At 40.0% G+C, this 12852-nt stretch overlaps 1 protein-coding gene across 1 annotated transcript; it reads left to right on the top strand.

The window, feature by feature from the left end:
* The first annotated feature begins 474 nt into the window (after positions 1–474).
* Positions 475–1641, top strand: LOC149198368 (uncharacterized). The gene has a single exon (XM_089409028.1). The coding sequence runs from the start codon at positions 475–477 to the stop codon at positions 1639–1641; it is 1167 nt and encodes a 388-aa protein (XP_089265154.1).
* Positions 1642–12852: the final 11211 nt, after the last annotated feature.

The following is a 12852-nucleotide window of genomic DNA, read 5'->3' as shown; positions in this document are numbered from 1 at the left end:
CCCTGAAGACCATTCTCTTGACCCTCCCTCCCATGAGAGCCACCCCAAAAGCCCTCCCAAATCCTCCCTGCCCCTGATCACATCCTCTCAGCCCCTTCAGGATCCTCCTATAAACAGAATTACCAGAAGCTCTTCTAAAGATCATGGAGGATCGAGTGATACTTACAAGAAGCCTGGTCCGGGCAGGAGATCTGCCAAGCAGCACCGGGACGAGAACGCGCAGAAAGACATCGCTATGGGAACCCAGACACCCATAGAATCCTTCATCCTGAGTCAGCATGATAAAGAAACAGCCAATAAAGAACAAGGGGGGCGAGCACCACCCCGGACATCACACCTGCAATGATAAAAATCCTTTCTTGGAATAGCAGGGGACTCGAGCACCCCTCCAAGATAGTTGCCCTCAGAGATCTCATTCACCAAGAGAAGCCTGGAATTATTTTGTTGCAGGAAACTAAACAAGGCCAGCGAGAAATGAATGGTATCATTGAACAGCAGAAACAGTTTAAAGGGAGTTTCAGCGAAGCAAGAGGAGCTTCAGGTGGTATAGCCACTATGTGGAATCATAACAAATGGAACAGCAAGTCGGAAACCATCAACCAGCACTGGATCAAAACAGTCTTAGAAAACAAGGAAGACATGCAAACTGTAATTATTTACAATATATATGTGCCCAATCATTACAGAGACAAGGACCGCTTCTGGAGTGATCTAAAGTCTAATATTGATGAAGAGGAATGTTATAACATCATATTGGGCGGCGATATCAATCTAATCCTCCACGACAATGAAAAGAGAGGCAGCACTTTCATAGCAGATCAATACAGAACCAGCTTGGAAAACATTATGCAGGAAAACGATCTAATGGATATCGTTCCCAAAAATCGGAGATATACATGGAGCAACCGCCGGTTTGGAGCAGGCAACATCATGGAACGTTTAGACAAAATATTAATTAACGTCTTGTTGCTTTCCAGATTTTTGATTGGGTATGCCAGCATTTTATCATGTCCTGTATCAGATCACTTTCCCATCATGCTCACGCTAAAAAAGCACAGCAATTTGGGGCCAATACCCTTCAGGTATAGCTCTCTTTGGAACAGCATACCAGCAGTAAATGAAATCGTTCTCAGAACCTGGAGACAGCATGTAGAAGGATCCCCTGGATTTATCTGGGAGTCCAAACTAAAAAGAACCAAACAGGCCATTAAAGAATGGGCCAAAACAAGCTATAAAGAACCTGAAGAAGAAAAAAAGGAGCTTAAAAATAATCTCAATAGCATGCAAAAGGAGATAGAAGAGTTTGGACTCACCCAAGAAAGCAAACAACAAGAAGACGACCTCTATTCACAGCTGTGCCGAATTAAAAAAGCAGAGGAATTAAAATGGAGGTTAAAATCCAGGCAATTGTGGCTGCAGGAAGGAGACAGAAATACAGTGTTCTTCCATAAACAATCAACTGCTAGAAAGATAAGGAATAGTGTAAGCTACATTATAGATGCTGAAGGAAACAAACAAGAGAACCAGGAGGCCATTCGAAGGGTAGCAACTGAGCATTTTCGAGACCTTCTAAAACCAAAGATCAGGAGGATTACAATGACCTTTTACAACATCTTCCTGTGGGGATTAGTAAACAAATAAATGACAGTTTAACCAAAGAGATTGACAAAGAAGAAGTGAGAAGATCGGTTTGGGCTCTTCAGCCTGATAAAGCCCCAGGTCAAGATGTCTTCCCAATATGTTTTTACCAAACGTTCTGGGGAATAACTAAAAGAGATCTGATAAAAATGCTACAGAGGACCCAACGAAAGTGCAAAGTAAGGGGATTCACCAACGCCACACATCTGGCCCTTATTCCCAAAGAAAATAGACCCTCCTCATTTACCAGATTCCGCCCAATATCTCTTTGTAATTCTTCCTACAAAATTATGTTCAAAGTCATCACCTCCCACCTCAAACCCTTTCTCCCATCCCTCATTTCTGAGAACCAAGGGGGGTTCATAGCAAACCGCCACATAACTGACTCCATCCTTCTAGTACAAGAAGCCATTCATTCGAGCCAATCCAGGAATGAGAAAGGATTTGTTCTCAAACTAGATTTGGCCAACGCTTTTGATAAAGTGAGGCACTCCTATCTCTTTGCAGTCCTGAAGAAGATGGGATTTGACGTAGGCTTTCTGAACCTCATCAAAGCCTGTATTATCAGACCTTGGATCACGCCCCTTGTCAATGGCAGACCAGGAGAAGTTTTCCAATCCACCCGTGGCTTTAGACAAGGTTGCCCCCTCTCACCTTACCTTTTCATTCTGATGACTGAATCATTTAGCAAATTTCTGGACTTCCATCGGAGAGTTGGTCTAATAACAGGAATAAAATTCAGGAATGGAGTTAAGAATATCAATCATTCGCAATTTGCTGACGATACCATGCTAATTTGGGGGGCCTCCATCACAATAGCTAGGTGCTTCAAAGTCCTTCTGGACAAATTCATGGATTACTCTGGCGGCCTGGTTAACCAGCAAAAAAGTTGTGTTTATGGCTGGAACACATCAGTGCAGGTCCTCCACAACATAGCATCAACATTTGGGGTCTCATGTAACTATGACTGGTCTCGTTTCTCATATCTGGGCATTCCTGTAAGCACAGGGAACTTAAGGGCAGAAGTTTGGGACACTATAATCGATAAGATGAAAAGGAAAGTCCAGCAATGGGGCTCAATGTGGCTGAACCTAGCTGGCCGCCTCATTCTTCTCAAATCTGGTATATCCTCTTCGCCTCTATACCATTTCACTCTTCTCCAAGTCCCATCCTCCTTTCACCACAAAATGGAAGGCATCCTTAGACATTTTTTATGGCAAGGAGGGAAGCAGGAAAAAAAAAATTCAATCTGATCAGATGGACGCAGGTAATTCAGCCCCAGGACCGAGGTGGTTTGGGAATCAGATCCCCTAGATTCCCCAATTTAGCATTTGGAGGCAAAATTGTTTGGAGACTCATAACTGGTCTCCCTGCTTGGTGGAAAAGGGTCCTGGAAATCAAATATTTAAATTATCCAAGGCATCAGCTCCTCGATCAAGACATCCCCAACAGAGATTCCACCAAAATCTGGCGCTTATGTAAGAAAGCAATTCCCATAATCACTCAAAATACCTCCAAAATTCCTAAGGGAGGAGCCAGCATTAACATTGGAGCGGACAAAATCATGGGGTAGCAACCCATTAATACGCAAGCAGGAGTTAACCCCATCCTCTCTTTTTTCAAAAGATCTAGTATCCACCATTTGAATCAGATCTCTCAGTGGGATCCTTCAACCCAACTCTGGGCTGGATGGTCCTTTCCAGCTATTCCCAACAATCTCCAAGTCAGCCTGTCAGCTCTTCAATGTCACATGCATAGCATAGCTCCTGTAAAAAAAAATGACTTAGATGGCTTCAACTGGGACCCTACCGGAGCTTCATACACCATTAAGGCGGCTCACCATCTCCTCTGCAGTAGCAACCACCCGATGCCAATCTGGAATCATTGGAAGGTTGTTTGGAAGTCCGAAGCTCTTCCAAAAATCAAATTTTTTATGTGGACTCTCCTTAAAGGCAAGAATCTTACCGTTGAAAATCTGCAACGGAGGGGCATCATCGGCCCTTCTCGCTGCCCCAATTGTATGGCTGCAGAGGAAACCATTCCTCACCTTTTTATTGGCTGCCCCTTTGCCACAGAATGTTGGGGAAACTTATATCAGAACAATCAGATTCCTTGGACCAGCCAACACACCATAGGCGAAATCTTAAACAAATGGAAAAAGAATTTCCCATGGCAGAGAAGAAAGAACAGCATAGCGAGGAGGGTATGGGACCTTCTTCCCTATACCATGGTATGGAATCTATGGTTGGCCCGTAACTGAAAAAATTTTAAGGACAAGGGATCGAATGCTAGAAGCCTTTGCAATAAAGCAAGGGGCCTCACCCTTGAAATCATATCGGCCAAAAATCAGAGGGGAATAGACATCACCGAGCTCAGTGTGGAAGAACGAAGTTTCATTGGCCCCTTGTTGGACTTGCACAATAGCAGGCACACAGGTAGCATATATAGCAATAGACAAAATGTTGTCCCTCAGAAATGGAAAATAAGGCTCAAAGAAAATGATTTTGCTGCCTGGATTCAACATTCCAAAAGGTACAGTCTTTTTTTTATGGGGCTTCAAAGTCGAATCTAGGGGTTGCAGGGGCTGGAGGAGTGATTCTTGATGAAAATGGAGAAACTGTTTTATCATATGAATGGGGTTTAGGACATATCTCCAATAACAGGGCAGAAGCCCTGGCACTATATCAAGGACTTCTTCAGCTTGGGAAGCTAGGCATCAAAGCAGCCTCCATCTTTGGAGATTCAGCAATGGTCATCAGTTCCATGGCCCAGAAGAGAGAACCCCTCAATGTGCACCTTCAGCAGACCTTAAGCCGTTGTCAATGTCTAGCTCACCATATGAAAGATCTTCATTTCTATCATGTTTTACGCAGCTTAAACAAAGGCGCAGATAACCAGGCTAATAAGGCGTGTGCCAGATCGCAGGGTTGCTTAGCTTGCAACGGAGTGGAGACTATCCATTATTTGCCATGACTGTCTACAGCATATCTCTCAACCATCTTTGCACCAAACCAACAAGGATAGACGCAATGGAAGGATCGAAGAATCTTAACTCTCTCATTGTTATTAAGATAGACAAAGGTTTCAGGAGCGCTCAAAAAACCAAGGGAATGAGATTCTAGCTAGGTGGTCGCCCCACCAGATCCCACCGCTTCAGCATTCTCGACACAGTCCCATCTTTTTCTAACTTTGCTCAAAATAACGCTCGGTATATGCTCAGCGTATGCACCCCTCCCACATGGATTCTCTACTCGGGCAACATCCTTCAATTATAGAGCATCAAGAGCAGAGTTCCCACGGCATTGCATCAGGACCAAGCCTCGGTCCACTCAGGAATTGTTTTCTTGCCCATTTTTGTCGCAGATCAACCAGAATCCACAATTAAACAATCAGGCCCCTTCTCTTCATTGGTGTGGAACAGTGAGGCATATCATTTTGGCTTCTCCTTATCTATCAAAGTCAGGCACAACAATCACCTTATTATTAAGTGAAAATGCTCTGCAAATGTTGCTTTTTAGTTTTTCAATTTGTCAGGATATACAGTAGCTTAGTTTTCATCTTAAAGCCTAAGTGGCGGGAATCAGGAGGATGTCGTAAATCTCTCACTCCCAGCATCACTCGACGAATAATCATGTATTACAGGAGAGCAGTCCCATTTTCTCCTCTTTTTTTCGAAACGTAATATAGCAACCGATGATGTTAAAAAAAAATGAATTTTTTACCCTAGACCATTATATTATTAGTATTATCTTATTAATATATTTTTAACATTAAGTCACTTTTATTTTTAGAAATGAATTTACCCTAATAATAAAATTTATAACAATATCACTATTATCATTAACAATTATAAATAATAAAAATAGTAACAATAGTTAGTAATAATAATATTATTCTTTTAATGGAATTATTCACATTATAAATTAGTAATATTGGATTATTTACCCTATGCTAGTATTATTAGTAATATTAATTTCAAGTTAATAATAATAATATCACTATTATTTTTTACCCTAGACTATTATTAATAATAGTAATGGTATTTATTTGTGAAGTTAATAATGATAATATTAACATCTATATAAGGAAGAAAGGAACAGAGCTGCAGCGGCGACCCAAGATCGAACCGGCGAAGGAATGGCTCTCACCCGCGCCTGCCAAACCACTGGAATCTCCCAAAGAAAGAAGCGTGAACCAGCGCGAGGGGTTTTGATCAACTTTGCACGGCCGAGAGCAAGGATACCACTAATTTCGCAGCAGTCAAAGGCGAAAAGAAGGGCTGAAGTGCAAATCTGGAGGGATCTGCAACAAAAGACGGCGAAAACTGCTGATAAACCCCTGAAAGGTCCAACAGGGGCGGCTCTGCCTACGGAACCAAGAAGGATCGAGCTATTGAAAGTCCGATCTGCGGCAGCAACTGCATCGGTGGGTGTTGTCCCGAGTCAGAATGGAGATCACAGGACGGCAGAACGTCAACAAAGCAAAAGGTATGATGAATTTAAAAAGCCCTTTACAGGTCGAAACTCTGATTTGAACTGTCGCGCAGATCTTGTCTTCCATATGACCAATCAACCGCCGATGAGCCCAGATTGGGCAGCATATCCACCGACCAACAGCACTGTGCTCAGACCGAGTCATGGGCCCTCAGAACAACCGCCGTTGAGCCCAGACGGGGCATCATATCCATTGAACAATAGCTTTGAGCACAGATCGGGTCATAGGCTTTCTGATCTAGACCTCTGTAGAGCAGATCTACCCCTATGCAGGTCAGATCTGGAAATACACTCACCAGAAAAGACGATTGAAGATAGAAAAAGCTCTCTCTTTATTAGATCTATGGGAGGGAACACAATATGCATCGAAATTGGGAAATGGGAGGCAACAGAAACCCTCAAACAGAGGATACATGAAAAGACTGGAATCCCACCATGCAAACAACTACTCCTCTACGCAGGGAAGGTAATTCAGGAGGGGTTCAAGCTAATGGAATACGGTATAGCAAAGGACTCTACCATCTGTCTCAGCATGAGATTGCGCAGAGGCTGCCCCGGCTCAAGTTCAAAAGCACCTACTTCCTTCAAAGATGCAATCAAAGGGAAGATGGAACCACAAAAGAAACCAGAACAGTAAGCTACAGCACCAGGGGCCTACATTGTTGAGCAGACAACACAGAACCCTGCTTTAACAATCTCCATACCAGAGGTAAATGAAATACAAGCTGATTATTCAATTAAAGCAGTGATATGCAAGTTCAATGGATTTTGGCCCAAACTGGAAGCCCTTCGTCAATGGATTTACTCCATAAGGACAGAAAACTGTGATATCCATCTCTGTTCAAAGGGATTCTTTATTGTCAAATTTGACACCATAATGGACAAAGAATATGCTTTGAATGAGGGAACATGGTTTTGGGGAAACGCTGCCCTTTTCTTGAAATCTTGGTTCCCGGATTTCGATCCAAACAGCATGGTGGTCACCAAAATGCCAGTCTGGGTAAAATTGTTTAACCTACCTATACACTTTTGGCACTACAAAGTACTGGAAGGAATTGGCAACACCCTGGGATCTTTTTTAAAATTAGATCATGAGCGCCTATCCAAGGATATCTACACATTTGCCAAGATATGTGTGGAGGTAGACCTCAGTCAAGGCCTACCAGAGCACATTCTCCTAATCCATAATGGAAACCAATGGGCACAACCACTGGATTATGAAAACACTGCCTTTCGCTGCCGCATATGTCGACAAAGAGGTCATCTTCAGAGTGCATGCCCACAAAACAAAAAAGATAGGAAAAGGAGACAACCACCAAAGCCGAAAGGATGGCAATTTACAGCCACATGGGCAGAGGATATAGAAGAGGAAAAGAATGCAGAAACCACCAGCATTCTACAAGAAGATGAAGACGGAAGGAATAATCCATAAATCAGCAAAGAAAGCTATCCACACCACCTACAGAATAATGAAAATATGATTGAAGGAGCAATAGATACAAATGCAAGTAACCCACAGCAGCAATATGAGAACTCCAGGCAGGAAATTGGAGGCAGCAAGCGAGAATACTCATCAACAAGCTCAAATTCTGAAAAAGACATCATGGCTGCCACAAATGAAGCACAAATGATTATTGTAACAGCTCCGCCTAACAATGAAGGCTGGCGGAAAGTGGAAAAAAAGAAGGGTAGGAAAGCCTAGATAGACTATTGATTGATTATTAGCTCCTGATTTTAGCAGGACAAGTTTTGTTACAGCATATGCTATTACAGCATCTACAACATGTAATTTTACTCATAATGAATAAAATTACGATTTTTCCAGTGGAAAAATATTAACATCTATATAAAACAATGGTCACTTTAAATATTGGATTTACCCTAAGATTAAAAAATTTAATATTAGTATATTATTCTTAATAGAATTATTCCCTAATATTGATACTAATTATAAGAATAATAATATTAATTTAAATTAATAATATTATTAATAATATAGATTTATTTCAATAATTTATTTAAAAGATTTTTTAACAACCTTGACCCCTCCCACCTGGGCCCTGGTCAAATCTAGCCGTTAGAAGTCTTTTTTATCCATTGCCCAGTCAAATATAGCTGTTGGAAGGACCTGCATTCCCTATTTAACTTATCGCTCAGATTTGATCTTCAACTTGTCCTGACGATGAACCACACTGGTTGGTTCGAAACGCGTCGACAAATGATTTTCTATGTGATTTTGCCGAAATTATTCTCACAAACATGTTATGGATCACAGAAGTCTCAACTCTATAAAGATTCTAACACTTTTATTTTTTAGCATAATTATGAGCACCTGATCACTCCTCCCCACTGGAAGCCTTTTGGACTCCAAAAGGGTCACTTTTAGTTATTGAAAAGATGAGGGTATTATTCCCTCACCTTCCCCACTTCAATCCATTTGGCCTTTGATGGATGTGTACCTTTGAGACCCACTCGAAAATAATCAATATTTCCTCTTTTAGTTGTCCTTGTCCTTCTGTCAAGTATAGTGTCTTGCTAAAGCACATCAAGGTATTCTGGAGAAAATTCTTGAATAGATGGAATTTGAACGTTCCCTCCTTGATCTTCAATCAAAGGAGGTTCATATAATCTCAAATTTTCAACATTAACAAAGAAATAGATTTGCATATATGAAGGCAAATCAAGCTTGAAAGCATTATTACCAATCTTTTCAGAATTTTAAATGGACCATAACGAATTGGTTTCAGCTTTTTACCTTCACCTTGAAGCCTTTCCTTGCTAATGTATAGCCAAACTTCATCACCTACTTGAAATTTATGATCCACACGATGCTTATCATGCCTTGTCTTATAATTACCTTGACTCTTTTCTAGTTGTTCTTGTACTATTTTGTGAATCAACTGAATTTCCTCAATGAATTTCTTTGCCTTGTCTATGTCACTATGTCCATCTATAGCTACATCTTTCTCAAAGATGAAATCCAAAGGCGTTTTAGGGAAATAACCAAAACATGCCTCAAAAGGCGAAGTTAGAGTAGAAGAGTGTTTTGCTCGATTGTAAGCATGTTGAATATATTGCAATTGTTCATCCCACGACTTAGGATGTTTGTTGCAATATCGTCTTAGCAAATGAATTACTGTCATGTTTACCACTTCAATTTGACCATCTGTTTGTGGATGGAAGGTTGTACTTTTCTTCAATTTGGTGTCCATTAAGTTCCATAAACTTGACCAAAAATTCCCAACAAATCGAGAATCATGATCACTTACAATAGAAGTAGGCAATCCAAAATGAACCCATACATTTTGAAAGAAAAGTTGAGTTGTTTGTTTAGCAGTAATTTTCTTTTACAAGGCATTAACATGCACATCTTGTTAAACCTATCCACAACTACATACAAATAATCATGACCTTTCCTTGACAAAGGAAGACCTCCTACAAAATCCATAGAAACATTGTCCCATGGTCTTGAAGGCACTGGAAGTGGTGTGTACAATCCTAGTTTCCTGTTACTAGGCTTATTGACTGCACACAATGAACAACCTCTGATAAAACGTGACACACTTTCAAGCATACGAGGCCAATAAAAATACCTCTGAATATTTGTCATTGTTTTACTTACACCGAAATGTCCAGCAATAAGAGAAGTGTGTGATTCCCTTGTGACATTTACTCTCTCTCCCTGTGGAACAAGTTTTCCCAAATGATACAACAGATTATCATGTACATGGTAGTCTAATTTCTCAACTTGGTGGCCTTGACTCAAGTTTAAATATACCTCTTGAAAGTCAGCATCCTATGCGTATTGTTCAACATAACTTTTAGGCAAAACATAATATTCTATGAGTAAAATGGCTACATTTACAACCGGTCTAGAAAGCATATCAACGACTCTGTTATAAATGCCTTCCTTGTACCTGATTACCAAGTGGAATTGCTATAAAAATCCCATCCAACAAAAGTTCCTTGACTGTTGCAATTTGGTTTGAGATTGCAGATATCGCAAAGGCTGATGATCAGTGTGAATAATGGTTTATTTTCCCGTCAAATAATGATTCCATTTCTTCACACTTTATGCCAATGCATAAAGCTCTTTATCATACGTAGGATAGTTTATAACAACACCATTAAAAATTTCAGAATGAAATGAAATGGGTTTACCATGTTGTAAAAGAATTGCACCCATGGCATAGTCACTTGCATCTCTATGTATTTCAAAGGGTTGTTTCAAATCTGGCAATGCCAAAACTGGGGTTGAACTGAACTTTTGTTTCAAAGAATCAAATGCTTTTTGTTGTTTGCCTCCCCACTGGAAGACAACCTTCACGCTGGTCAATGCATGTATTGGAGCTTCTATGGAGGAGAAATTGGCAATGAACTTCCTCCAGTACTGCGCTGCTCCTAAAAAACTCCTTACTTTTGTGACTGATTTGGGTATTGGCCAATTCGTAATGACCGAAACTTCAGAGGGATCAATCTTCAGCTCACCTCCTCCAACTATGTGGCCCAAATACACTAAGGAAGTTTTTCCAAATTCACATTTAAACATCTTTAGAAATAACTGTTCTTTTCTCATGATATCCAAAACTTTCCTAACATGTTTGACATGCTCTTTTCGGGATTTGCTGAATATCAAAATATCATCCAAATAGACAATTACAAATTCATCAAGAAAGGATCTTAAAACATCATTCATAACTCTCATGAATGTAGCTAGAGCATTGCAAAGACCGAAAGGCATAACCAGCCACTCAAACAATCCCTGTTTGGTTTTAAAAGCAATATTCCATATGTCCTCCTCATCTATTCTTACTTGATGATATCCACTTCTCAAGCCTAATTTAGTAAAATACTTTTCATTTTTCAATTGATCTGGAAAATCATCTATTCTGGGCAGTGGGTATAGATTATTTATTGTGATCTTATTTAAAGCTCAATAATCTACACACATGCGCCAAGTTCCATATTTCTTGGGTACCAATACTATTGGTGAGGCACATGGCAAAGTAGAAGGATGAATTACACCTTTATCTAACAATTCCTGGACTTATTTTTTAATTTCTAAACTTTCCAGAATTGACATTTGATACATACCAATGTTTGGGAGTGGACAGTCCTGTTGTAGCTGAATTTCATGTTGAATTCCTCTTTTTGGTGGCAATCCCTTTAGTTCTTGAAACATGTCTCCATATTGATTGACCACATCAAACAATTCAGATTTTAGCTTTACATCACATCCTACAAAGGATTTCTGCTCCGTGTCATTCTTTTGCTTGATCATCAGGAACACGAGACTCTCGTTGGAATTAACCAGTCATTTCATTTCACCTACGTTTTCCAAAGACAGATTAAGTTTCCTGCGATGGGCTCTCACAGTGTACTCCACTCTGTTTTTGAACAAATGGTATTTGTTCTCAAATATGTGGAAAACAGCATTCATGTCATACAAATATGGACTTTCCAACACAATTCATGAGATATCCAATGGCACAACATCTAATTCAACTTCATCAATAAAATTAGCGGTGATTGCAAACCTGAAAATACATTTCCATGTGACCTGTAAATTAGCATCCTTGGTTATCCATCCCAACAGATACGTTTTTTCATGGGGCACAATTTCTAGATTCATTTTCTTAACCAAATCCGCAGAAATTAAGTTGGCCTGCAATCCACTGTCAAACAGCGTATCGATTTTCATATCTTTGGAAATGACTCAGATATGGAATAGCTCTATTTAGTTTTCCTCATTTGAAACATTGTGGGTATTATTTGTTGTGTTGGTACTTGCTACAGCTGCCTCTTTGTTGACCTCTTTGCTTGCTTTTGCCACGACTTTCCCTTGGTGGCTATGGCTGCAATTTTTGTTTCATCTCCTGAGTCTGAACCCAAGTCTTGTTGTGCAACAATGTCGGTCTTTTGTTTCCCTTTATTGTTAAATTTCTTTTGTCGCAATTCTGAATGAAGCTTCCAACAATGTGCTTCATCATGTCCCTCCTTGGAACAATTCTTGCACAGTGTCTCTCCCCTTCTTTCTTAACAGAAGCATTTTTTTCTTCTTTCTTTCAAACTTCTTCCCTTTTTCAACACTCTGAGATGGATTCTTCTTACCTTCCTCCAATAAATTTTTCCCTCTTGCTTCGACGTGTGTAGCTTGAACACAGACCTCATCAAGATTCGTGGGACTGAACATAAGAATGGTATGTCGAAGATAACTATGCAACCCTCCTATGTATTTCAGCAAGGTATCTTGTGACTGTAAGTCTACTCCTAGCATAAGACCTCTTTTCCTAAACTCTTGATTATACTCTTGCACATTTTTACCTTTCGACTATTTGAAATTTTGCCAATTCATAATGTCTTTTTTCATATGAGATAAAGGGTAGAACTGTATTTATATAGTAGCAATGAAATTAGACCAAGAAATAGAGATCTTACCATGTTTTTTTATCTCGTCTTGAGTCTTTGCTTCCCACCATACAAGTGTTGCACCCTCCATTCTCAATGAAGCCAACTGAATCTTGATATCATCCTCTTGAAGCTTCTTAATTCTACAATACACCTCCAACTGAAGAATCCAGTTATCCAGCTCCTCTACATTAACTTCTCCATTGTACATAGGTGACTCGAATTTAACATCAAGCTTCTGAAAAGGTGATTTACCAGCCCCTTTTTAAGAATGATGATGAGTATGAGTAACGTGGTATTAGTGGAAGAGTGT

The sequence above is a fragment of the Pinus tabuliformis genome, chromosome 2_2 (assembly GCF_031772625.1).
Source record: "Pinus tabuliformis cultivar Carrire ecotype Pingquan chromosome 2_2, CPIR1, whole genome shotgun sequence".
NCBI lineage: Eukaryota > Viridiplantae > Streptophyta > Pinopsida > Pinales > Pinaceae > Pinus > Pinus tabuliformis.
Note: the sequence above shows the minus strand (reverse complement) of the source record. Positions and strands in the feature narration are given on the sequence as shown.